The following is a 27,372-nucleotide window of genomic DNA, read 5'->3' as shown; positions in this document are numbered from 1 at the left end:
TCCTTGTTAGGAGGATGGACAGGTACTGAAGGATCCGCCAGTTCCTTCTTAGTGGCCGCCACCACCATAGCATCCACAGAGACACCCTTGGAAAGGAACTGTTTGTCCGTAGGGGCCGTGATGAATTTGGATGGTCTCCTGGGGACATGTTCCACAGAATCTGGAGCCGCCCACGCCTTCCGAGCCACTACCTGCATCAGTGGGTCGAAAGGCGGAGACACCCAGGAGGTGGAGGGTCGGGATCCAAAAGCCTCCAGGTATACCGACTCATCCTCGGAGGGGTCAATGGAGGGCCAATTCCCCCTCTGTTTGAGGAGCTCAAGAATGTCTGAAAAAGAGACATCCTCAGAGGGGGACCGTGGGGAACCCTCCGACTCATCTAAGTCGGTATCAGATGTAGTAGACTCAGGGGAGTCCGTGTGTTTCCTCTTACACGTCCTCTTCCGAGGGGGTTCCCCTGCAGGATCAGGAGAAACCTCGGAAGAGGAGGAAATTCCCAATGGGGAAACCTGGGGAGATGGATCCCTGGGCCTGAGAGCAAGAGGCTGGCAAGAGGCGTCTGCAGGCACTGATGAGGGAGGAGCTAGAGGGATGGACCGTTGACCAGGCTCAGAGGCCAGGACACTCCTCATCACCTCAAAGGCTCCCCTCCCAGGAGGCCGGAATATCCACGCTCCGAGGAAACAGGAATGCCCGGCTCCACTGAGAGGGAAGGCTCCGAGGCCGATGTCGGCGCCGAGCTTACCAAAGCCGAAGCCCAGAGAGGGAGAGTGGGGTCGGACAAGGGTCCAATGCCACTAGCCCCCTCGGAGCCGACAAGGGAAACCCGACGACCGGATCCCTCCAAGGAAGGTCTCAAGGAGGAGATCGGAGCTGAGGATGACGGAGCCGAAGGATGTATCGGCTCCGGCACCGAAACAGTCGCTGTCCCGAGAAGCTCCGGCTCCGAACTCTGAAGTGGAGTCGGAGGAGGAAGTTCAAGGGGTGAGGCTATAGCCGAAGTCTGTTGAGACGGGGGCTATGGAGCATTTGGGCCAGTGCCTGAGACTTCAACAGCCTGCTTACCACCCTCTCCAAGTCGTGGTCAGACAGCCTGGAAGATCTCGAAGATCGGCTCCGATGGCTCCGCTCCGACAAAAGGGGAGACCCCGGAGCCGAGTGGATACTCAGTAATGAAGGGGACCGAGATCTCTTTCGGGACGGAGCCATCAGAGCCGAAGTCCCCTGAACACCAGATGGAGCCGAAGGTTTCTCGGCTCCGATGCTGGATAAAGTGTCGGCTCCAGCCGGAGCCGACAAGGCTACAGTAGATAAGGTATCGGAGCCAGCCGGCACCGAACCCACTACTTTCGAGGCAGATACATCGGTTCCAGCCGGAGCCGATCTCGGCTCCGACGGAGCTGGAGCCACCGGAGGAGGCTTGGAAACTGAAGCCTGAGCCTTCGGTGGCTTAGAAGGTTTCCCAGACCCTGCTTTAGAGGGAGAACCTTCTGGCTTAAGTAAGCCACGGAGGATAAGTTTATTCCTCCTCTCCTGCAGGACTCTCTGGCTAAAAGAGTGACACAAAGCACAGGAGTCCTGCAGGTGCAAAGGCCCCAGGCAATAAACACAAGAAGTGTGACCGTCTGTCAGAGACATTTTCTGACAGCACGAGTCACACTTCTTGAAGCCTGAGACCTTGTCTTCCCTAGACATATCCTAGGAGGAAGAAAACACACACAAACCCCAACAAACACACAAAATTAATCCCCTACACAAGCACACAGGAAGGGATTAACAACTGGGGTTTTAGGCCTAACTAAAACTTTACACTAAAAGTTTAAAAAGGGTATAAAATTTTTAAAAAAACAAGGGAATAGGGTGGGCTGTAAAACTACTACAGACTATACTATGACTAAAAGGGAAAAATAAAACCCTAACTAAGCTTCTCTTTCTTTGACAAGAAATTCACTTACCTCTGCTGGTAAAGGAGACCTCTTTCGCTAAGCGGCAAACGAGATCTGAGGTAGTTCCGCCTTGCATCATGGGATATAGGGTTGCCTCGAGCTGGTAAAAGGAGTTCCTAAGCTAAAGCAAGTGCCGAGTCGGAGCCGAGGATCGGCTCCGAACCCATCCAGCAAGAATGAAGGCGAGATTGACAACTTAACATCACATCTTTAGCATTAGCACCAAAAAGCTTGTTCTTTTCCAAGGGTGCATCAAGAAGTTTTTCCTTAACATGATCTGGTAGAGGTTGTTCTTTTAACCATGCATGTCTACGAATGACCGCCCCTGTCATAGCTGCCCTACATGAAGCTTCCAATGCATCATATCCGCACTGAAGAAAGTGATTGCTAACCTGCTGAGAATTATGTACAGCCTCCTGTAAAGACTTCCTATCTAAAGGTTTAGGAGAGGCCAAAGTTTTCTGTAAATCATCTAATAGGTAATCCTGAAATTGAAACATATGAAAGAGACAACTGAGAGCTCTCATAGATAAAGTAGTGGAGGTGTAAACCTTCTTCCCCCATCTCTCTAATGACCTAGCTTCCCTGTTGGAAGGCAAAGGATTTTTGGAGGTGGTAGCTGAAACCCCTTTCGGTCCCTGTGAAATTGTTTCTAAATCAACAGCATGGGCCCTAAAGAAATGAGAATGTGTTTCTGGGACCCTATAGTATCTGTCAGGCTTGGCAGGAGCAGGAGGAAGAGTATCAGGGGTAACACTGGAGTCAGAGTATAGATCATCCAAAACATCAAGCACAGGAGGTATAGCCAAAGGCCTGTGTTGGGGCTTTTTAAGGAAGGTTCGAAGGCGCTTTCTGGAATCAGAATATTCCTGGCCTTGCCACTTAAAATGTTCCCTCATGGAATGCAGAACTTCCCCAAAAGGAATATCCTCAAGAGGGGAGGCCGAGGGGATGGAGTCCTCTGCATCTGAGTCCTCATATGTCTGGAAGGGCTCTTCCTGGCTATCGGAGTGAACAGAGTCCTCAGAATCTTCATCTGAAGGGAGAGGGTCAGAGGGTTCAACCCTGGGCCTCTTATCAGGAGGAGGCTGGGATCATCTCTCAGGATGGGCCTGGGAACCTCTGATCATGGAAATTAAGTCTGCGGCCATAGTCAAGATTTGCGTTTCAGGAGTAGGCTGAGGTAAGGCTTTAGCAGTAAGGTGCTTGGTCTTGCTGGCTGCCTTAGCACGTGTGTAGGCCTTGATAGACATGGACATGGGAGGCCTAGCAGCTCCACGTGCAGGAGTGACCTTATCCACAGCAATGGTCTAGGGCATTTCCTCGGTTTCAGTATCCGGAGGAAAATCAATAACTGGCGTCGGTGTGGTCTCCGGTATCGGAGGTATCGGTAACGCGGTGTCTTCGGTTCTGAGCGGTGAAATAACCGCCTCAGAGGGAACCAGGGCACTTGCGGTAGGTTTTGGCGTGGTGTCGGAGGAAGACGCGGGCCGAGGATGTCGGTCCTGGGCTTTTCGTTTCTTAGAAGTCTGCGATGTCGGTAGCTCCGACGGCATCGTATAATCGTATTTTTCGCCGAAAAAGTCTTCAGCGAACTCTGCCCGGCACCTGAGAGTGCGCTTATTGAAGTGAGCACAGGCGGCACAAGCCGAGACGTCGTGGTCTGGGCCAAGGCAAGGAAGGCAGTAAGAGTGGAAATCCTTATGAGGTATTTGTTTACCACAAGACAAACAATTATTTACTTTTTCAGTAATTTCTGACATCGGCTGAGGCAAGAAAAGGTCCCCAACGGGGTACTTAGCTTTTTTGATGACTTCGGATTCGAAGAATACAGGAGCTGACCGACCGGCACTTGCGAACTGCTTCTGCTTCGGGCACCGCGCGGCAAGAAAGACTGGAGAAGATGGTGTCGGCTGATGCTTATATACTCCAGCCGCTCTGACGGAGAGAAATGAGACATCAGCCGACGTCGGACCCAGACTTTGGAATCCGTCCGACCGAGGGCTGCCTGAGGCAGGACAACCCATATGTTATGACTGCAGTTGCATTCTTGAAGGACATCTGATAGTGCGGGTAGCCTGCTTTGAAGCATAGGTATCTTCTGCAAGACTCCCTGATTGGGATGTGCAGGTATGTTTCTTTTAAATCTAGTATTGCCAACCAGGCATCTTTGTCTAGCATAGGAAGTAATTGGTGAATAGTCAGCATCTTGAATTTTGGAATCTCCAAAAAGGTGTTTAGAGTAGACAGGTCCAGGATAGGACGCCATGAGTTGTCTTTTCCTGGGTACCAGGAAAGGTCTCTAGTAGAAACCTTGTCCCTTTTCCTCTTCTGGCACCAGTTGAATAGCCCCCATGCTTAAGAGAGAAAGTACTTGTTTTTGGGCCTCTGGCCACCCGCTTGGTGTTGGCAACGTGTGGAAGTGAAATCTGTATCCCTGGGATACTATATTTAAAACCCATTTGTCCTGGGTAATGAGTTCCCAATTCTTTGCTTGAAGAGCAATCTTTTCCCCCAAAGGGGCAGTCAGTTGATAAGTGCTCGGAAATTTTAAAAGGAAGTCATTGAGACAGTTTACCATAGGAGGGAGTCTTATTACTCCCAGATTTGGAAGTGGAGGCCCCCCCACTGCTTAGTTCTGTGTGCCCCCTGGGACTGAAACCTGGGATTTTTGCTGTGTCTGGATTTGGCTTGAAAGGACCAATTTTTAGAGGGCCAGTGCCTACTAAATCTAGGAGGCTGAACTTGTAAAAAATCTTTTACAGTTTGCATAGATTTAGCTTCATCTTCCATCTTTTTAAGAACTTCCAAAGCCTTGTTGCCAAACAGGCAGTCCTGATTTAAAGGAGCATCCAACAATTTAGCTTTTACATGATCAGGCAAAGATCGCTTCTTAAGCCAAGCATGCCTTCTGAGCACATATCCAGTAAGAGCAGCCCTGCAAGAGGCCTCTAATGAATCAAAACTACTTTGCAAAGTATGTTTTCCAACTTGTTCAGCAGAATGCATTAAATCCTGCAATTCTTTATCTTCCACACAGTCAGGAATCAACATCATTTTCTGTTTAAGCAGTCCAATAACATGTTGCTGATACTTTTAATGCATGAAACTGGCAGTTTAAAGCCCTAATGGCCAAGGTTGCAGAAGTGTAAACCTTCTTGCCCCATCTATCCAGCGCCCTGCAGTCTCTATCAGAAGGGGTAGGATTTTTAGCAGTAGAAGCCTTAATACCCTTGGGCCCCTGTGAAATAGTCTCTGGATCTGCAATAGGATTTTTAAAAAGGAATTTGTGGGACTTAGGGACATTGTAGTATCTGTCAGGTTTCCTGGGAGCAGGAGGCAGGGAATCAGGGGCCAAACTAGATTCCGAAAAAGCATCATCAACAATGTCTAGTACAGGAGGAATAGCTAAAGGCCTATGCTGAGGTAGGAGAAGGAAATCCCTAAGCCTCTTTTTTGAATCAAAAAAATCCTGTCTTTCCCAGTGGAAATGCTCTCTTAGAGTATGTAAGGTTTCCTCAAAAGAAAAATCCTCAGGAGGGGAAGTAGAGGGAATGGAGTCCTCTGCATCAGAATCTTCATAAGTAGATGAGGGCAAATCCAGATAATCAGAAGAATCAGAAACAACAGAATTCTGATCAGAAGATTCATACTCAACTTCAGTCCTAGGCCTCTTAAAAGCGGGGAGTTGGCTACCCCTGATTAGAGTTATTAGATCTTCAGCCATTCTTATCATTTGTTTTTTAGGCATAGAGGCCTGAGCATGTGGCCTGGGCGTCGTTTTTTTAGGCATGGATCGAGATTTAGGTCTAAGTAAAGAAGGAGGTGTTGATTTAATATGCAAGTCCGTAGGCCTGAATACACCCTCAGAAGCTGTTGCCTGCACAGCTGCTCCAGACCCATCCAAGGTAGAGACATCTGCAGGTTCCATAGTTGAAGCATCTCGCGGCACCTCCAAATGGGTCTCAGTAGAGGCCTGCAAATCAGAAGTAGCGGGTATCGGGGGCTGCGAAAGTGCCTCACTGAGTACCGGTGAACTGGTGACTGGGTTAGGAGAAGCGTCGTCGGCAGTTTTGGACTGCGGTGGCCTGTCTCTGTCTTTATCTTTGCATTTTTTCGGAATCCCGTTAGTCGGATTGCTAACAGACGACATTTCTGGATAATTAAACTGAGAACCGAAATATTTAGAGGCGAAAATATACCAACAACGGACAGTGCGCTGATTAAATAAAGCACAAAACCGACAGCAAGGTACGTCGTGGTCAGGGCCTAGGCAAGGAATACAGTACGAATGAAAATCTTTATGAGGTATTTGCTTTCCACAAGTAATGCAATTATTAACTTTTACTGACTTCGGTAAGCAGCAAGAAAAAGTTTCCCCAACGGGGTACTTAGCTTTAGTTGAAGATTTTGGTTCTGAAACTCGAAAACGAAAATTTAAGGAGTCGGCCAACCGGCACTTGCGAACTTCCTCTGCTTCGGGCACCGCATGGCAAGAAAGACTAATGTAATGGCGTTGGCAGCATGTTTTATACCCCTGATGTCATGGAAGAAGGGACCCAAGACTTTGTTAATCAGGCCGACTGAGGGCTACCTGCAAACAGATAACCGAAATGTAATGACTGCAACAGTGAAACACAAAGAACATCTACAGACTAACAAAAACATCCTCCATGCAGAGAAAACTAGAGGAATAGGAAAAGGTTCTGGAAATTACAGTTGCAACCAATCAATATTTTCTGAGGGGTTGAGAAACATCACTATTTTCCCCAGTGAAAAAAAGTATTCATCCTGGAAATAGACTCACAGAAAAAAATGAATCCTTCACTGGGGTTATCAGATACCGCACTCTTAAGAGTCTGAATCAGAAATCTGTGGAAACAAATCTACGTCTGACTCTTCACATTACCCCACAAGTTCAATCTTTTGAATTTCTTAAGAGAAAAAGCATTCCCTTTTCCCTGACCATAAATAGTCTTAAAAGAGGTATGAATAGACTGCCCTTAACCCCGGGCTAAGCCTAATAAATTACCCTGTCCAGAGTAAGAGAAACTGAAGAAGGCACATCTTTACTTTTATTTATTTTAGACAGGAATTTCTAAGGAAACAGACCTAGAATTGCTAGGAAAAACCTCCATAGGGATTGACGTTCCCTGCCTCTTCTCCCAGAACTGACTAGAGTGACACTCTCCTGTCCATTAAAGGAACATCAACAGCCACAGATGATGCATCTGATCCTTGGCCCATGGTGGTTGTATGGACTACACCAGAAGAATATGAGGAAAAAGATGAGTAGTCCAGAGAATCAGCTATGGCCACAGCAGAGTCACCCACCTGTGGCTGAGGTAAAAATACCAACTTGATTGTGGCAAAGGCTGTTTAGCAATCTTTTGCTTTTTGTGGATGGTAGAAGGTACAACAGAGGAACCGGAATGTGGTTCCATGGCCAAGCTGAAAAAGGTACCAGATTCCTGGGGAAGATTAGCAGCAGCAAACAACAAAACAGGCAAGATGTAAACAAGTAACTTTTCCCTGGAGATAAAAAAAGAAAAAAAGAAAAAAAAAATGAAGAGAAAGCACTGTAAACATTTACTACACACCCAAAAAGTGAAATAAAATTAGTTTCTCCACAGAAAAAGTAGATTTAAATAACTTAACTTTTTACCACAAAATGAAAGGTGAAGTTCCCTTTTAAAGGAGTACAAACATCACATAATAGTCAAAACCATTTTTCCTAGCTCAAACGTTGTCTTCTTATAGAAAAAGTAAGTTTTCTATAATAAAAAGTAAAGTGGAAGGCTTTTTCCCTAAAGGGAACTCATCTGCCCAGAAATGGAACTAACCATCGATCCATGAAAGCCAGCAGAGGAGCCCTCTGAAAGGGTTGGCACTCAAACCTGACTTTTAGTCAGCTTAGCTAAAGGTTTAGGCATGTGGAAGGCGCCTTGAAGCTTTCCAAGTTGGCCGGCTGTCATATCCTTAAGCAGGCTATAGCACATACAGATTAGGCTACTTCAGCAACGATTACAATAATGAACATCTGAATTTAAACCAAACTGACTCCTTTTACTAGCTGTTTTCAGGAATTACTGATCTTCCTGCGGGGATAGTTCCAGTCAACATGCTTCAAGGTAAGCAGTTATCTCAAAAGTCTAAATCCAGATAATCCTATGAAATTTTCAAGACAAGGTCCCTTGATAATCCCACTAATTTTCTTTTGCATAGTACTACAGCTTTTAGGGAAAGCAGACAACAGAATGTTAACCGTGTGCATGCCTCTAATAGGATTCATGTGAAATCGGTCAGGTCCACTTCAATAAAAAGCGACGTCACCACACAACTTATGCTGAAACCACTTTTGGCAAAACTTGCAGGCATTTTTTTTGAAAGGCAGGCCCCCTTTATCTCTCATGTGGAGGTAAACCATCCCCCAAACCTGTATGTACCTATTCCGAGCTTGCATAGTAATGGAGGAAATGGAAAACCCCTATCAACAAAAGTGGTTATGGCATAATTTTTCAGCAAATTCACTTTTGATTGAAGTGGATTCAATCAACCAGCTCCCTTCTCATAGCATATAAACAATATGTACTTTGCTATAATAGTAAACAGAAAACATTTTTTCTTAGAACACAGTATTATTTAGGTTCATAGGTAGGTACTAGGCTATCTGCCCGAAGGCATTTATAAGCCTAGCCAGAATGTGTTGGCTTTCGCCGCCCCCTTAGATTAGTTCCCTGTGTCTCTGTCCAGCAGAGCCCACTGAAGTGATCCCCAGGGTAAACTTTCTGTTTCTCATCCACTCATCAAGGTTTCTCTTGAAGAGTGTTAGCGAGGAGCTCTGCCTAATGTAGATTGTAATCTTGTTCCAAAGCATGGGAAGTCTCTGGGACAGGAATCTATCCCTCCAGCATGTCCTATTTATTGTTGTGGTGAGGTTTAGATCCCTAGAGTGTGTGGCTCGAGGGGATATGGTTTTCTTTAGGTGGAGCATGTCCATCAATTCTGGGTTGGACATGGCCTTGCATGTCAGGCAGAGATCACGTCTGAGTAGGCGGTATGCAACCCAGTACAGCTGGAGTTTCTTCAGTCAAGCTGCACAGGGCATCTGTTTGAGGCCAGTGATCCTCTTGGTGAGGTACTTCTGTGGTCTTTCCAGCTGTTGCAGGTGTCTTGTAAGGTACATTCCAAATGGGGTGTTGTACTCTGTGAAGGGTCTGATGAGTGATGAGCAGAGGGGCAGAATGACCTCTTTTGATCTGGATGCGAACCTTTTTGTGATTAGGTGGGCCACATAGAAGGATTTTCTAACTACCTTGGCAATGTGATTATCAAAGAAGAGATTACCATCTACTTGGGTCCCCAGATCCCTTATTACATCTTCCGTATTTAGGGGACTACCATCTATGTGGTAGTGTGTAGGTACTTTTTTCCAAAGGGGATGACTATGCACTTTTTGGCATTTAGCTTGAGGCCATGATTTTGACACCAGGTATACGTCTCAGTGGGACCTTTTTGGAGGATGTCTGTGTCAGTCGGAGAGTCAATTATAGCCCCTAGTTTGCAGTCGTCTGCAAACTTGGTCAGCCATAGTCCTCCTGTGCTTGCCTGTACCTCTGAGAAGTATATGACGAACAGGAGGGGTCCTAGGACTGAGCCCTGGGGAATGCCGCATGTAACTGGTTTAGAGTCGTACCTAGCTCCCACAACTCTCATCATGTAGGTTCTGTCCGTGAGCCAGTTGGCAACCTATCTTGTGACGTAGGGGTTTATGTTCAGACTGGTGAGCTTGTCTATAACACCAGAATGGAGAATGGTGTTGAAGGCCTTTGCGAGGTCTAGGGAGGCTGTGTGTAATACCTTTCCCTCGTCTATAGCCTTGGTAACTGTCAGAGGGCTCCTCTGTTGGCTTTCAAGGATCAATGGTTAGTCCACCAGGTTTAGGAGGCATGATCTGCCCTTAACAAAGCCAAACTTGGTAGGGTCCAGTGTTTGGAGGTTCCCAATGTCTCTGTTAATGAATTCCACGATGATGATAAGCTCCATAGCCTTGCAGACCAAGCTAGTCAGGCTTATAGGGCGATAGTTCCCAGGGTCATTTGTGGTTCCACCTTTGTGGAGTGGAATAACCGTTGCTGTGTGCCACTCTATGGCTACGTAGCCTGTGGAGAGGCGGAGTTTGAACAGTGCATTTAGGAGAGGGGTTAGTTCATCTTTGAGCTCGTGTAGGACACAGCCTGGGACACCATCTGGTCCCACTGATGCTGTGTTTTTTGGCTTTGGAGAGGGCTATTTTAACCTGAGTGTCTGTGATTTCAGGGGCTCTACATTCTTCTGGTATGGTTATGGGCCCTTTTGGGGGTGAGAGGGGGGTGAAGTTTACACTGAACCTGTCTGCCAGGACGTTGGCAATATCGGTTGGTTCAGTGCATTTTGTGCCATTCTGCACTAACTCCGAGCAGATCTGAGCATTGCCCCTTAGATTCTTGACATAGCTAAAGAATACCTTGTGGTTATCTTTGGAGTCCATGGCAATTTTTCTTTCGAAGCTGCCTTGAATGATTTTATGAGGGATCGTAATTTCTTGCCGATACTGATCAGGGATGTCTTCCTTCTTGGGATTTTACTTTTCTGTACTAGTTTCCTCCTTCTATTGCATAGCTCGCTTATGGCAGGGGTCCACCAGACTGGTTTCTTTTTCTTGGAGGAGTGAGTCTTGGTTTTGCTTGGGACAGTACAATCCCTGAATTCTTGTAGGTGCCCGTAGAATGCATTAGTAAAGGATTTTACAGCTTGGACAGTGTTATCCTTTAGTATGGGGGCTTTGAAACTTTCCACCTCGGTCTTAAGTAACGTGAAGTTTGCTTTCAAAGAGTTTTTCATGGTGGTTTCCTTGTCATGGGGGCGGAATGTGGATATCCAGAGTGATTTGTTTATGGTCAGATCTAACCAGCGAGGGGTTGACCTCTGGTGTGGAACACCGGTCGTCCATGTTGGTGATGACCAGGTCCAATATGTTGTCACCTCTGGTGGGAGTGTTTACCAGTTGATCCAGGACGTTTGAGTTTATAAATTCTAGGAAATGTTGGGCAAGGGAGTTAGTACTTGAGTAGTTCTCCCAGTTAATGTTTGGGTAATTGAAATCACCCAATATTAGGGTGTTTGGTAGGAACTTTATGTTTCCCAGTGTTTTCAGAAATGCAGAATGGTGGTCCTGGGACATGGTGGGTGATCTGTAGCAAGCTACATTTCAAATTGCAGTTTTGCCCGCTGTTAAGTTGCACGTGGATGATCTCTGAAGCGTCGCTGTGCAACTTAACCTGGAGGTGTGGGTATCCTTGATGAATATGGATATGCCCCCACCTTTTGTATTTCGGTCCGGGTTCTGTGGCCGAAATGTATGGTATGAGTTGTAGCCTGGTACTGCTGGAGTGCTCTCTGGAGCCTTAAACCAGGTTTCTGTTAGTGCACATATATCGATCCATACTGAGGAGTGCCTCGAGTGCGTGCATTTTGAGGTTCTGGTTCTTGTTCCTATTTCATAAGAAAGCAGTAATGTCATAACTCAAATACATACTGAATGCATCTTAAAAACATGGAAGAATCTACTTTTTTGTTGTCTGGCAAAATCTAGAACATCTAAATGGCTAGCTACTACTACTAGTGGTACCTAACCATAAAGGAACATTTCTTTGTAACTGCACAATGTAACTATAGCAAATGTTTCAAAATATTATACCTACAAAATACACTTACCTGGAGTCTAAATGGGTGGGGTGGAGCACAAAATCCACTAATAATTTTTTTTTTTGCAATCAGAAAAACTTTTTTTTTTTTTAACTTCTGATGTACTGGCAAATCAATAAAGTGATACTTTAGTCATTTACTGCCCACCATATGCTAAGCAGCAGTTCACCAGAGCACTCTAGAAAAGGTGAAATGAAACATGTCAAGCTGTGGCAAAAAATGCATCCAGTCCTTTGATGGTCCTTTGACCAGCCATCTAGTTGTGTTCATCACAACACTCAAAATGAAAAGAGAGCATGATGCAAACTGTCAAGCTGAAGCACTAAAGGCCCAAGAACTAAAATTATTGGGATCCATCTTTAAATGGCTGTATCATTATCTTTCTATGAGATTTCATTACAATGTTTTCAAGTAATAATTGGGTAGTCCACTACAAAACATATCTAAGAATGCAATTCTAACTCCAGAGCTTCCAATGCAGCACACCTCTGAATCCAAGGTTTTAGCTGCTTGAAAGTAGGACACTGAAGGCACAGCATTCCCTTATTAACTTGATAACTGAGCTAAACATGCACATTATTTTTTATACAACAACACTTGAAGCATGAGCAGCCTTTGTCTGATCAGGTAAATAAGAGATGCAGTTGTCAAGTAAAGTCACTGATGAAAAGCCTACACCAGTGGAAGAGAGGAAAACGGCCCCAACTATAGCCCTGGTAACCAGAATTAGATTAGAAGCTCCGGCACATGATGAAGTAGGCAAGGGAGGAGGGTGAAGTCAGCCTCATACCACAGCAATTATGTGCACACAGAGTGCAGACTGGTATTAGATTCATAAAGCCACTGGTGATGCTGGCAGCCTTTATAGTGGGTGTGCTCAGGATGGCAGACTAATACAGAACTACTGTGAGCAGCAATTCAGACTGCTCTGCATCCATAGAGGTGGGATTAGGTTAATAACAATGTGCTCAGTTGCCACAATGCTGGCAAGGGAATGAACTTATACTTCTATGAACGCTTCTCTGGATGGCTCTCACCATAAAGGATCTGGTAGACAATCCTCAACACTAAAGAATAAAACAGAAGGTGACTCCAAGATGGACAAGCAATGACAGAAAAAGAATTAAAATCAAAAAGCCATTGATGACTATGTAAGCAAACATAAAAGCAAATATGGTGAACATACTTCATCTTCCCTATTAAGGACATTCCACAATGGAAAAAACCCGGTTGCAGTTTTGAGTGACAGTGCTACACTGCTCTTTACAATGAAATCTGACATTCCTTTACTAAATAACACTTAGGATGCACAACTGATCAATAAGGACACATCCCTCTCCACATAAACAGACAAATACAGTTTTGGAAAAGTAAAGTGCATAATGGCAGTCTTTTCTGTAGGGATAACAACAAAAGCTAAGACAGAATGTGTGCATGACAATGGACATGTGATTACTCACAACAACATAGCTGGTAGTGGTCTGATACAACATATTACATCAGATTATATCCTATGGCAGATGAATATTTAACTTACCCAGTCACCCCTCCTCCAAAAGACCACCACTATGCTACAGAACCAATACAGCTGTTACAGTATTAATCCGTGCTTAGGCATGGATTTAATGTGTAAGCCAACCACATTCACAGCTTTCTGGGTGTGAAATACTGCACTAATCCAATTTTTATCAAATATGGACTGAGTTATTTATCACTTTGAAGGATGGCCAACTATGTGACAATGTGCAAATGGATGAAGCACCGTCTGTGAGGAAAAAGGTCATTGTAAGCTGGGGGGGGGGGGGCACCTTCTTTCAACCTTGGGGAAGAACATTAGGGGATAACAGCACAATCCCCTTTGCAGAGAAGGGAGTAGAGGAATTAACTGTAATAAAAGCATGTTTTCTTTCTTACAGTTGCTCCTAGAACAAAAAACTTTTTTTTTTTTTTTAAAGCAAAAATAAGATTCCAACATTAGTTTTTAATTTGACTGAATAACACCCATGATGAAATGAACATAAGACACATTTTTTTTAGGGATACTTCTGCACAGATGGAGGTTACCATACCCCTACAACATAATCATAACATTCTCAAATAAAATCATACTCAGCTTATGTAGTTTTTTTGGGACAAAAATAAGTATTTAAAAACTTACCTCTTCCAAAAATTCTATCTGTGGTTTTGTATCATCTCCTTGACACAGGCAAAATTCCTTGAACAGCAAATAACCTACAACAGAGACAGAGAGCATGAATCAGCTTCGGCTAAGTTTGGTACATTAAGTATGTGCCGAGACCCACTGGCTTTGGTTTCACTTCTTCACAGAGAAAAAGGGACCTTTGTTTAAAGCTTCTGAAGTACACCAATTACCTTACTTACCAAGCTGTGACTAAGACATTCACATAAGTCGGAATCAACTGTCTACAAACTTGATTAAGCTACTATGGTATGTCAGTCTCTTATTCTGACCTGCATCGTCCTTAAAAAGATGTTTTAATTTACAGAATACTTTACATATTTACATAGACTGTATGCATCAAACTAGAAATACGTTAATATTTGCAGTTACACATCAGATTGTGAGGTGCTCAAACCACTAAATGTCCAATACACAGTTGCTCACATTTCATCACCTGAGGTTGTTACTGCTCTTTCCTGTTTTCTCACTTCACTAAGTGATATTTTTGTTGTCTCATTGTAATTTGTTTTGCATTTTCTAACTGCAGCCTTCAACAGAAAGAAACAAGTATTTTTTTTTAACTGCTCATTCTTTCTCAAAGGTGCAGCAACCCTGGAGTAAGGAAAAATAAAGGAAGGGTCCATGGGGTGAAAAGCCATTCACACAGGGGGGAAAAAAAAAAAACACATGGAATTTCAATGTGTGGTATTTGTTTATAAACTAGTAGAGTCAAGTGTGTGTTGTGTTTTGAGCATACTTGGGCAGAAACATGCAAAGAATTTCAGTTGGAGAACTGCGATTAAAGGACCCCAGTTTGCAGTATATTAACTATGAAATCACTTAAAGGTACAGTTTTGTACCTACCATAAATGTAGATGTTCGAGTGCTCATACAGCTGCAGTCATAACAGATGGGTTATCCTGCCGTCAGGCGGGTCCTCGGTCGGCCGAATTCCAAAGTCTAGGTCCAGCGTCGGTTGTCGTCGCTTCCTCCCTGACGTCAGTGCGACAGGGGTATAAAAGAGGCAGCCGACGCCATTTTCTTCAGTTTTTCTTGCCCCAGATGTCAGGTGCCCCCAGAAGGAAGGCAAACATAATGTTATGCAAAAATGCAATGTTGATAAATCAAAAACAGTAGTTGCAAGCAAATACACCATAAAAGAGAACCCCAAAAGGTTATATGAAAAGGGTTTGTCATACGGCCTGTCCTAAGAGGGGTTGGAGGGAGGGAAACCTGGACTGCAGCTGTATGAGCACTCAAACATCTACATTTATGGTAGGTACAAAACTGTACTATGTTCATCGTGCATACAGCTGCAGTCATAACAGATGGGTAGAATCCCAAAGCTAATTAAGGGTGGTAGGCACTAAGTGGAACTAGGAGGGGCTAGGATGTCCTGCAGGACTGCTATGGCAAAGCCCGCTCTAGATTTAGAGTATAGTGGGATGTGATAGTGCTTGGAGAAAGTGTGCACTGAACTCCAGGTGGCTGCTTCCAAAATATCCTTGGTAGGGACCCCCCTGAGGAAGGCTGCAGAGGTAGCTGTGGCTCTGGTGGAGTGGGATCTGATGCATGCAGGCACAGTATTTCCATGAAATGAGTAGCAAAAGCGTATGCAGTGGGCTATCCATTTTGAAATTGTCTGTTTGGAAATAGCCTTTCCTTGAGCACCTGCAGCATAGGACACAAAGAGTTGCTCAGATTTCCTGAATGGCTTTGTCCTATCCAAATAATAACAAAGTCGTCTGTGAATGTCCAAGGAATGTAGTAGTCTTTCCCTTTGTTTTGTGGATTAGGATAAAAGGTAGGTAAGTGGATAGTCTGATTCAAAGCTACACTGGATACTACCTTTGGCATAAAGGTAGGGTTGGTTCATAAGGAAACTCTGTCCTGATGGAAAATGATGAATGGTTGCACAGCCATGAGGGCCTGTAGCTCCGAAACCCTGCGAGCTGAGGTGATAGCCAGAAGAAAGGCTGTTTTCCATGATAAGCACTGTAACTCTGATGAAGAAGCTGGCTCGAAGGGAGGAAGGGTCAGCTTTTCCAATATGAAGTTGAGGTCCCAAGCAGGGACTGGTAGTTTCCTTGGGGGTTTTATATTCTTTGCCCCTCTGAGGAACTGCCTTAAGAGAGGATGAGAGATGAGAAATGGCAGGCCTGTCTAAATTCTGAGTTTCCCCGCCAGGAGTGGCGTCGGTATCTGTAGTAGGAATGGGGGCCAAAGAGCCTGCGACCTCGGGTACTGAAGACACCGGTAATGCATTGTCATCGGTACTCAGGGGCTGCGTAGGCACCTCGCTGAGTACCGGAGAACCGGTAGTCGGCCTTAGCGTGGTATCAGTAGGTGGTGCGGACCTCGTATGCCGGTCCTTAACTTTGCGTTTTTTGCTCAAAACTGGAGTCGGAGTATCCGACGACATAATATAATTAAATTTTTTGCCAAAAAAGTGAAGGGCGAACTCCGCTCGACGCTTAATAGTGCGTTTGTTGAATCTAGCACAAAAACGGCAGGCCAAGACGTTGTGGTCTGGGCCTAAGCAAGGTATACAGTAAGAGTGGAAATCCTTATGCGGTATTTGCTTCCCACATGAAATGCAATTATTAACTTTGTCTGACATCGGTCTGAGGCAAGAAAAGTTTCCCCAACGGGGTACTTAGCTTTCAAGAAGACTTTGGCTGAAATACTTTCGTAAATCTCAGAAGCTGGCCGACCGGCACTTGCGAACTGCTTCTGCTTCGGGTACTGTGCGGCAAGAAAGACTGGAGAAAATGGCGTTGGCTGCCTCTTTTATACCCCTGCCACACTGACGTCAGGGAGGAAGCGACGACAACCGACGCCGGACCTAGACTTTGGAATTCGGCCGACCGAGGACCCGCCTGACGGCAGGATAACCCATCTGTTATGACTGCAGCTGTATGCATGATGAACATCCACCAGAGAATGCCGACAGCAATGTTTGCTGATGACTACTGGGACAAACCAAATCTTACCTTTCGCAAAAGTACTCAAAGTACAGAGCCTTGTGGAAAGGCTCATGGTGCTTCATTATAAAGGGCATGTTCTCAAGCTACTCTTGTAAGAAACATATTCAAAGATTCTGAATAAACGTTTATGGCCAAAGATCAATGGGAAGCTCGGCCACATCACCCAATACCAACGGGACACTATGTCCTCCATAAAATAAGATTTCAAAAATGGATTATAAAATAATGTCCACTTTTGTGAAAATCAGCAGAAAGTAACCCTAAGAGTAGCTTATTCTCTGGCAGTAAGAAATTCAGCTAGAAAACTGGAAAAGTGTACAAAATAATAGACATAACAGCTGAAATTTCATGACTGCTCCTGGATCACACATTTGTGTCAAAGAATGATGAAACCAAAGTTGAGGAAAATTAGGATAAGAATGTTTTGGTGTTGTCTTTGAGATTATAGCGGAATTTTTATTTATTTTTTTTTGCTGGAACTCAAAAGTTTAATAGTAAACTGAATGAGTGTGAGTGAGAGAGAGAGACAGAGAGATCACAACTGAACACAATGCAATTCTGTCCCTGTGGTTATGTCATAAAACAGAAACATTGCAACTTGTATGTAAAATTAATACAAGTTGGCTAAAATGAGCCCAAAGAAAAAAATAAATTTATATCTGACTGTAGTCCCATAGGGAAAAGAAGGGAAGAAGTGTACTGAGCCACGAAGAAGAAATTTGCAGTCTGGACTGGTTTCGCCATGAGAAGTACTAAGACATAGAAGGCACAGTGGCTTCCTTCAGTGGTATCATAGTAAGCTACTAGGGAGACGCTCATTATTTTAATTCAATCTGCAACCTGATTTTTGAAAGAAAAAATACAGCTGTGTTAGGAAAGTATTACTGTGTAAAATCTTACCATAACTTTAGATGTCCTTCTCTTCTATATGCTGCTGCATTCATAACACAAGGGGAATCAGCCTCTGGTCGACTCACGAACATCCGGCCATTCTACAAAAGATGTATGTTACCGTTACAGTGCGTGTGACATGCCGCGTCTCTCTGTGTTGACATCAGCCATAAATAGACGCTGAGTATAAAACGGACATCAGCACACACCTACCTCAAAACTGAATGCCGCTGGAATCAGCGACTACAGAGTGGGTACTCAGGAATTAGGCAAGTGTCAAGGGGAAGGCAGGGTGGGAATCTACACAGCAGCATACAGAAGAAAAGGACATCTAACGTTATGTTAAGATTTTACACAAAAATACTATGTCCTTCTATTCATATGGCACTGTATTCATAACACAAGTGAGAGTGCAAAAGCTCCTGCACTAAGATTTGGGGGTAGGGACAGAAGCATTTTTCCACAAACCCATGAAGAATGGCTCTGTCAAACCCTGCTCTGGCCCTAGAAAAAATGTCCAACTTGTAGTGTTTAGTGAAGGTATGGACAAAGGACAATGTAGCTGCTTCTAAAATGGCAGCTGTATCCAGGCCCTTGAAGAAAGCTCCTGAGGAGGACAGTGCCCTAGTGGAGTGTGCCTTTACTGGGAAGGGAAGCCTTTTGTCATAGACTGTATAACAAAAGGTGATCGTTTTGGATATCCAAGAGGATATGGTTTGCTTGGAAACAGGGTGTCACAGGGCTCTTGGGTGTGAGAGACAAAGTCTGCCCGAATTACGAATGGGCTTGGTCTTGGCCAAACTGTATCCAAGTTGTCTGTGAACATCTAAGGAATACGGTATCCTTTAAGCCAGGTTTTTGGGGTAAAGGAAAGATGGGGAGTAGGTTGATGGCCTGATTCAGGAATAGCTCAATGACCATTTTGGGCATGAAGGTTGGGTTGGTATGTAAACACACCTTGTCTTTGTAGAAAATTGTAAATGGATGGGAGGCCATAAGGGCTTGTAGTTCTAAAACCCTTCTGGCTGAAGTAATGGCCACCAAGAGTATAGTTTTCCATGTACAATGTTGGAGAGAACAGTCTTTGGCTGGCTCGAAGGGTGGCAGTGTCAATTTCTCCAGTAGAAAGTTAAGATTCCAAGGAGGCAGAAAAGGCTTCCTTGGGGTTCTGAGGTGCACAACCCCTTTCAGAAAATGTTTAACTTCCAGCCTAGAAGCCAAAGGTGGGATGAGAGGCAGGCTTGCTGAGATGGCAGATAAATGGGTTTTGACAGAGGAATAAGATAGTCCAGACTTCATCAATTCACACAGGTAGGACAGGACCATTGCAGGCTCTACCACCAGTGGTTGTAAGTTGTGTTTTTGACACCAGGCAGCACATTTCTCACATATTGCAAAGTATAATTAACTGTATTTGGTTTTCTGGACTCCTGCAAAACCTGAAGCACGTCCTCTGTGTAAAGGTGTCTGAAGGGAATCACTGCAATATCACCCACAGTGTAAGGTTCAGAGTGGACAATTGTGAGTTGTATGAGCACTCCCTTCCCCTGTGTGAGCAGATCCATCCATTGGAGTAACTTGTGGTGACTACCCTTGGCTAGATGGAGTAATAGGGGGAACCAATGCTGCATTAGCCAATAGGGAGTCACCAACAGGATTTGAGGTTGTTCCTTCTGAATTTTCAGCAGAACTTTTTGTATGAGAGGAGAAGGGGGAATGCATAAGCGTACATCCCCTTCCAAAGGAATGAGACAGCATCCACCCTCCATGCTTCGGGGTGAAGTACCCTGGCGCAGAAGGGTGGAAGCTGTCAGTTCATAGCGGAGGCAAACGGATCCACATCTGGAATATCCCATCTGTGGACCAGATCCAGGAACACATCCCTGTTTAGCATCCATTTGTGAGATAGAGTCATGGTCCTGCTTAGACTATCTGCCATTAGATTGTCTGCTGAGGGTATGTAGACAGCATTCATGTTGACTTGTCCCTCTAGGGTGATCTCCCATGCTTGCAAGGCCAGCCTGCACAGGAGGTAGGATCTTGCCCCCCCCCCCCCATTTGTTGATGTACCAAAGCACAGTGGTATTGTCTGTGTACCACCTCAGTGTGCCTGGTTGGAGAAGACTCTTGAAATTTTGTAGGACTAATATCAGGGCTCTCATTTCCTTGATATTGATGTGCTGTTTCTGTTGTGTGAGGGTCCACGAGTTTCTCAACTCTACATTCTCCCAAGGTTGCCCCCCAACCTGTGTCTGAAACATCGGTGAAAAGGTCCTGTTTGGGGGGGCAGGGGTTACAGGGGTGGGCCTGGGTTGGCCTTTACCTGGGGTGTCCACCAATACAATTCCCTGAAAAGGCATGGAAGCATTGGAACAATGAACTCCAGGGGGAGCAGATGTTGTTTCCAGACTGTTTTCAAGTACCATTGGACCTTCCTCATGTAAAGTTTTGTCAGGGGAATGAGGGGGATGGTGGAGGCCATGAATCCCAGGAGCCCAAGAAACTCCCTGGCTAACACGGCTTTTAGAGGGAGTAATTCCTTGAAATAAGTAGCGACAGAGACATTTTTTTCTGGGGGAAGACAGGCCATCATTTTTCCTGTTAGGATCTTGCACCCCAGGAACACATGATTCTGTGACGGTATCAGGGATAATTTTTTTTTTTTGAGATTTATAGTGAACCCCAGACTTCTCAAGAGGGAAATGGTGAAGTCTAGGTGTTGTAGTACCATTGGAAAGTACAGTTGGTGTACACTTAACATAAATATAGATGTTCGAGTGTATTCACTGTCAGGGTAGCCCTCAGTCAGCCCGAATACCAGAGGCTTAGTATTTCTGCATCAGTTGCTCTCGCTTCAGGACTTACGTCCGGTCATCAGTACTATAAAGTAAGTCAGCCGACGCCATTACATCAGTTTTTCTTGCCCCAACTGTCATGAGCCCCCAAGTGGGAGCCAGTATATGGTGGAAGAACCCCACCAGTAGAAAGTAAATACCAACAATTTCCTTGTACGGAGAGAGAGAGAGAGAAAAGGGGGATGGAGGGAAGGAAACCAGGACTGCAACAGTGAATACACTCGAACATCTACATTTATGGTAAGTGTACACAACTGTACTACGTTCTTCGTGTTTCACTGTTGCAGTCATCACATTTGGGTGGATTCCCAAAGACGTGTAAAAGGGTGGAGGCAGTCAAGAAGACTAGGGGATGACTAGGATGCCCTGCAAGACTGCAGTGGCAAAGCCTGCCCTGGATTTGGAGAAGATAGGCAGGTAGTAATGCTTGATGAAGGTGTGAACAGATGTCCATGTTGCAGCCACCAGGATGACCCTGGTGGGGACTCATCTGAGGAAAGCTGCAAGAGGTGGCGGCTGCTCTGGTAGAGTGAGTCCTGACCCCCTTAGGGGGAGGTTTCCTGTGTTGCTTGTAGCAGAATGGATGCAGTGTGCTGTCCATTTGGAAATGGTTGGTTTGGATACGGCTTTGCCCTCTCCTCCTGCAGCAAGCAGCAAAGCTAACAATTAATCAGTCTTTCTGAATGATTTAGTCCTGTCTAGATAGAATCCGAGTTGTCTGTGCACATCTACAGAGTGTTGTATCCTCTCTCCTTTGTGGGTTAGGGAAAATGTTGGGCAAATTAATGGATTAGTTGAGAGGCACACTGGACACCACTTTTGGCATGAAGGATGGGTTATCTTGGCATGAAGGATGGGTTAGTCCTGAGGGACAACCTGTCAGCATGGAAGATGATGAAGGGCTCTACAGCCATGAGTGCTTGTAGCTCAGATACTCTTCTGGCTGAAGTGATGGCCAGAAGCAAGGCTGTCTTCCAGGAGAGAAACATTAACTCTGCTGAAGATGCTGGTTCAAAGGGGGGTAGGGTGAGTTTTTCCAACACAAAGTTTAGATCCCAAGCTGGGGCAGGTGCTCTTCTGGGTGGCCTCAAGTTGCTAGCCCCTCTTGGGAACTGTTTGATGACAGGGTGTGAGAAAAGTGGTTGCTCAGTGTTGAAATGAGCAGAGATAGCAGAGGTATGAATTTTAATGAAGGAAAAGGAGAGACCACTGTGTAGTTGGTCAGCTAGGTAATCCAGGATGAGAGGGAGGGAGGGCTATGCCATATCGGCTCCCTTAGCCTGGATCCAGGTGCAAAACCTTTTCCATTTGTCAGCATAAGACTTTCTAGTGCTAGGGTGTCTGGCCTCATGTATAACATCTAGAACCTGTTTACTGAGACTGGCAAGCTTGTTCAGTGGTCAGGGAATAAGCCAGGCTGCCAAACTGAGTGCCTGCAATTGGGGATGCATGAATTATCCTTCCCTCTGGGTTAGGAAAGATGGGATCTGAGGGAGATGCCATGGTGGGAGAAGGGACAGGCTGCACAGCAGTGGGTACTAGTGTTGGGGAGGCCAATCTGGAGGAATTAGAATTGTCTTCAGTTTTTCCTCCCTTATTTTGAGCAGTACCCTGGTAATGAGAGGTAGTGGGGGAAAAGCATAGACAGAGAGGTTGATCCACTGGAAGGATAGGGCATCCACTTTCCAGGCACTGCAGTGAGGCTCCTTGGTGCAGGAAGTAGTTTTGTACCTACCATAAATGTAGATGTTAGAGTGTATACCCTGCTGCAGTCATCACACTTGGGTTATCCTGTCGTCAGGTGATCCCGCAGTCTGCCCGAATTCCAAAGTCTTGGTCCTGCATCGGTTGCTGTCGCTTCTTCCCTGACATCAGTGCGCCAGGGGTATATAAGAGGCATCCGACACCATTTTCTTCAGTTTTTCTTGCCCCAGATGTCAGGTTCTCCCCCAAAAGGTGATCAGTAGATAGTACCAATAATAAAAGTTTAGCACAAGCAAAACATCCCTCCAGCTATAAACAAATACACCACAAAGGTTGTATCAGATTTTAAGGTATTGAAAGGTTTCAGTTAGGTCAGAGGGGATGGAGTGAGGGTAACCTGGACTGCAGCAGGGTATACACTCGAACATCTACATTTATGGTAGGTGCAAAACTGCACTATGTTCATCATGTTACCCTGTTGCAGTCATCACACTTGGGTTGAATCCCAAAGCTAAGAATGGGAGGTGCAGTCAAACAGGGTTAGAGGAGGCTAGAAGGCCCTGCAAAACTGCAGTGGTGAAGCCAGCTCTAGACTTAGAGTAAAGTGGTAAGTGATAGTGTTTGGTGAAGGTGTGTATTGAACTCCAAGTTGCACCTTCCAGGATATCCTTGGTTGGCACCCCGCTGAGGAAGGCTGTAGATGTAGCTGCTGCCCTGGTGGAGTGGGGCCTTATGCTAGCAGGAAAGTACAGTTTTGTACCTACCATAAATGTAGATGTTCGAGTGGTTATACTGCTGCAGTCATCACACTTGGGTTATCCTGTCGTCAGGCGGTCCCGCAGTCGGCAGAATCCCAAAGTCCTGGTCCGGCGTCGGTTGTCGACGCCTCTTCCCTGATGTCAGTGCGACAGGGGTATAAAAGAGACAGCTGACGCCATTTTCTTCAGTCTTTCTTGCCCCAGATGTCAGGTGCCCCCAACTAGGAAGGCAATACAATAGCTATGCAACAATACCTTAGTAGATAAGCAGTAGTACTAGCTGTTAGCAAATACACCATATAGACATGCATCCAAACGACTGATGTACATGGAGAAGTAACTAACACCCTGGTATGTAGAGGGGATGGAGGGAGGGTAACCTGGACTGCAGCAGTACAACCACTCTAACATCTACATTTATGGTAGGTACAAAACTGTACTATGTTCATCGTGCTATACTGCTGCAGTCATCACACTTGGGTAGAATCCCAAAGCTATGAAAGGGCGGCTGGTACTAAACTGAGTTAGGTGATGCTAGGATGCCCTGCAGAACTGCAGTGGCAAAACCAGCTCTGGTTTTTGAGTATAATGGAAGGTGGTAGTGCTTGGTAAAGGTGTGCACTGAACTCCAAGTAGCTGCCTCCAGAATGTCTTTGGTTGGAACCCCTCAGAGAGGCTGCTGAGGTTGCAGTAGCTCTGGTAGAATGGGATCAAATATTGACAGGCACGGTCTTCCCATGGTGCGAGTAGCAAAAGCGGATACAATGTACTATCCATTTGGAGATGGTCTGTTTTGAAATAGCCTTCCCTTGTGAACCTGCAGCATATGATACAAAGAGTTGGTCAGTTTTTCTGAAGATCTTTGTCTTATCTAAATAGTAACGTAGCTGTCTGTGAATGTCCAAAGAGTGCAGGAGCCTTTCTCCTTTATTCTGTGGGTTAGGATAAAAGGTGGGTAAATGAATGGTCTGATTCAAAGCCACACTGGATACCACCTTGGGCATGAAGGTAGGGTTAGTTCGTAAAGAGACTCTGTCCTGATGGAAAATGATGAATGGTTCCACTGCCATAAGTGCCTGTAGTTCTGAGACCCTGCGTGCTGAGGTAATAGCCAGTAACAAGGCTGTTTTCCAAGACAAGTATTGTAGTTCTGCTGAGAATGCTGGTTCGAAAGGAGGTAGTATTAACTTTTCTAAAACGAAGTTCAGGTCCCAAGTTGGTGTTGGTGGTTTTCTGGGGGGGGGGGTCTTATATTCTTAGCCACTCTGAGAAACTGCCAAAGTAATGGGTGTGAGAAAATTGGGTGATCCGTATTATACTGAGCTGAAATGGCTGAAGCATGGATCTTAATGGAGGAGAAGGAAAGGCCTTTGTGGAGCATCTCAGTTAGGTATTGCAGTATGCGAGGAATGTTTGGTATCCAAAGATTTTGACCTTTAGCCTGGTGCCATGCACAAAATCTTTTCCATTTGTCTGAGTAAGTCTTCCTGGTGCTGGGCCTCCTGGCCTCCATAATTACATTCAGGACGTCCTTTGAGAGAAGTGTTGATTGATAATTTAAGGAATTCTCCATGCAGCTAAATTTAAAGTTCTGAGCTGGCTGTGACGGGTTTGATAGTTTTTCTGAGTCAACAGTAGTGGGAATTGAGGCAAGATCCATGGAGGGCTGTGAGTCAAGTTCCTTAGTAGTGGGTACCAGTGCTGGCGTGGCCAGTCCGGGGCAATGAGGATCATTTGTGGTCTCTCTGATCTGACCTTCAATAATACCTTGGTCAATAGAGGTAGTGGAGGGAAGGCATAGACTGTCAGCGTTGTCCAACTGAATGATAGAGCGTCCACTTTCCAGGCTAGGGAGTGATAAGTCCTTGTGCAGAATTTTTGTAGTTGGCAATTGTTGGGGGAGGCAAATAGATCTATGTCTGGACATCCCCATCTTTGAGTTATCATTGAAAATACTTGTGGGTGTAGTCTCCACTCATGAGGGTCTGCCATATTTCTGCTTAATTTGTCTGCCAATATGTTTTCCTTTCCTGGCAGGAATTGTGCTTGTAGTTGTACTTGGTAGGTCAATGCTATGTTCCATAAGGTCATAGCCTGTCTGCATAAAGTGTAGGAGTGTGTTCCTCCCTGTTTGTTTATGTACCACATAACTGTGGTGTTGCCTGTTCTTATTAAAAGTTGTCCTGGATGCAAGAGGTCCTTGAAGGTTGTCAGTGCATTTTGCACAGCTAGCATCTCCTTTTGGTTGATGTGAAGATGCATTTGTTTTGCAGACCATTTGCCCTGTATGCACTGTCCTGCCATGTGTGCTCCCCAGGCGTAGACTGAAGAATCTGTTGTCATGGTTTGGTTTGCTGGAGGTAAGACGAAAGGAAGACCCTTGTTTGTTTGACATGCTTGAGCCCACCATAGGAACTCTTTTTGAAGGCAGGGAATGATAGGTATATTTGTTTTGAGGCTGTGCCTGTGTTGAGACCATACACTTTTCAGGTACCATTGTAATTTTCTCATATGCAGCTTTGCATATGGGATTAGTTGAATGCATGATGCCATGAACCCCAATGCCTGCAGGATTTTCCTTGCAGTGAGCTGGGTAAAAGTTGCTATCTTTTTGAAGTACTGAGTCAATTGTTTTTGTTTGTCTGGCGTGAGGTAAGCCATCTGGGCCGTTGTGTTTAAGCTGGCACCCAGGAATATTATCTGTTGCGAGGGTATAAGTTTTGACTTCTTTTTGTTTACTGTGTACCCTAGGCAACTGAGCAGCTGTGTTACAAAAGCCAGATGCTGTACTAGAATGTCCTTGCTGTCCGCTTGGATCAGGCAGTCGTCCAGATATGGATAAATTTGTATTCCTCGTTGTCTGCAATATACAATTACTGATACCAGGCATTTCGTAAATACTCTGGGCACAGTAGATAAGCCAAAGGGCAATGCAGAGAATTGATAATGCGTTGTACCTGCCAAAAATCTGAGGTATCTTCTGGAATCTTGTCTGATAGGGACATGCAGGTATGCCTCTTTGAGGTCCAACGTTACCAGCCAAGACTCCTTGCCCAGCATGGGAAGGAGCTGCTGTAGTGTGAGCATTTTGAATTTGGGTACCTCCAGGTATGTGTTCAGAACTGAGAGGTCTAACATGGCCCTCCAGGCTTTGTCCTTTCTTGGGACTAGAAAAAGTCTTGAGTAAAAACCTTGACCTTGCTCCTTTGTAGGTACCTTTTGAATTGCTTTCATATCCACGAGAGCTGAAATTTGCGTTTGAGCCTCTGCCCGTTGGTTTGGAAGAAGATTTGGCATGCCTCTCATCCGAGGTATAGTGAGGAAATGAAATCTGTGGCCTCAGGTAATAATGTCCAGAATCCATTTGTCCTTTGTTATGATGCGCCAATTTTGTGGAAATAGTGCCAGTTTCCCTCCCAAAGATGCTGCCAGGGCAATTTTGCTTGGCAGGCGAAGAGGGAAGTCATTGTGTTTGTTTCCTGAAGGGTTGAGATCTTTCGTCTCCACCTCTTTGAGTTGTTGTATGCCATTGTCTAGGCCTGAAAGAACCTTGTGGCTGGCCTCTGCCCCTTGGGCGCCTGTACCTACCTCTTTGGGGTCTGTCTGATGCAGGAAAGGACCAGTTTTTTGAAGGCCAGTTTCTGCTGAAACGAGGAGGTTGTACCTGCAAAAAATCTTTCACTGTTTGCATAGATTTTGCCTTTTCTTCCATTTTCTTTAAAACTTCCTCTGCTTTGACACCAAACAACACATCTTTCTGCAATGGGGCATCCAATAACTTTGCTTTGACATGTTCCGGTAAGGCTTGTTCTTTAAGCCAAGCATGCCTACGTATGACAGACCCTGTGACAGCTGCTCTACATGAGGCTTCCAATGAATCAAAACCACAATGTAAGGTATGCTTTCCCACCTGTTCTGCTGCATGCAGCAAATCCTGCATCTCTTTCAAATCTAGTTGATCTGTCTGAGGGATCAGCTTCTGCTTTAACTGTGTAATCAAATACTGTTGGTATTTTAGCATGTGGAATTGGCAGTTTAATGCCCTCATGGCCAACGTGGCAAACGTATACACTTTCTTTCCCCATCTTTCCAGTGCTCTGGAATCTCTTTCAGAAGGAAGTGGATTCTTAGCAGTAGAGGCCTTAACCCCTTTGGGACCCTGGGAAATGGTCACGGGGTCTGCATTAGGGCTTTTGTATAGAAACTTATGAGTATCAGGAACTCGGTAGTATCTGTCTGGTTTAGCTGGTACTGGAGGTAAGGAATCTGGGCTTAAACTGGATTCAGAGAAAACACCATCAA

The 27,372-nt window shown here is 45.1% G+C and overlaps 1 protein-coding gene across 1 annotated transcript in view; it reads right to left on the bottom strand.

Moving 5' to 3' along the window:
• Nucleotides 1–27,372, bottom strand: part of LOC122811972 (beta-adrenergic receptor kinase 1-like) — a 2,445,913-nt gene that overhangs the window by 1,996,909 nt on the left and 421,632 nt on the right. The window contains exon 3 of the mRNA XM_044084173.1: nt 13,852–13,925. Coding sequence (XP_043940108.1) covers nt 13,852–13,925 — 74 coding nt within the window. The remainder of the gene's footprint in view (nt 1–13,851; nt 13,926–27,372) is intronic.

The sequence above is a fragment of the Protopterus annectens genome, chromosome 9.part0, assembly GCF_019279795.1.
Source record: "Protopterus annectens isolate FY-2018-M chromosome 9.part0, PAN1.0, whole genome shotgun sequence".
NCBI lineage: Eukaryota > Metazoa > Chordata > Ceratodontiformes > Protopteridae > Protopterus > Protopterus annectens.
Note: the sequence above shows the minus strand (reverse complement) of the source record. Positions and strands in the feature narration are given on the sequence as shown.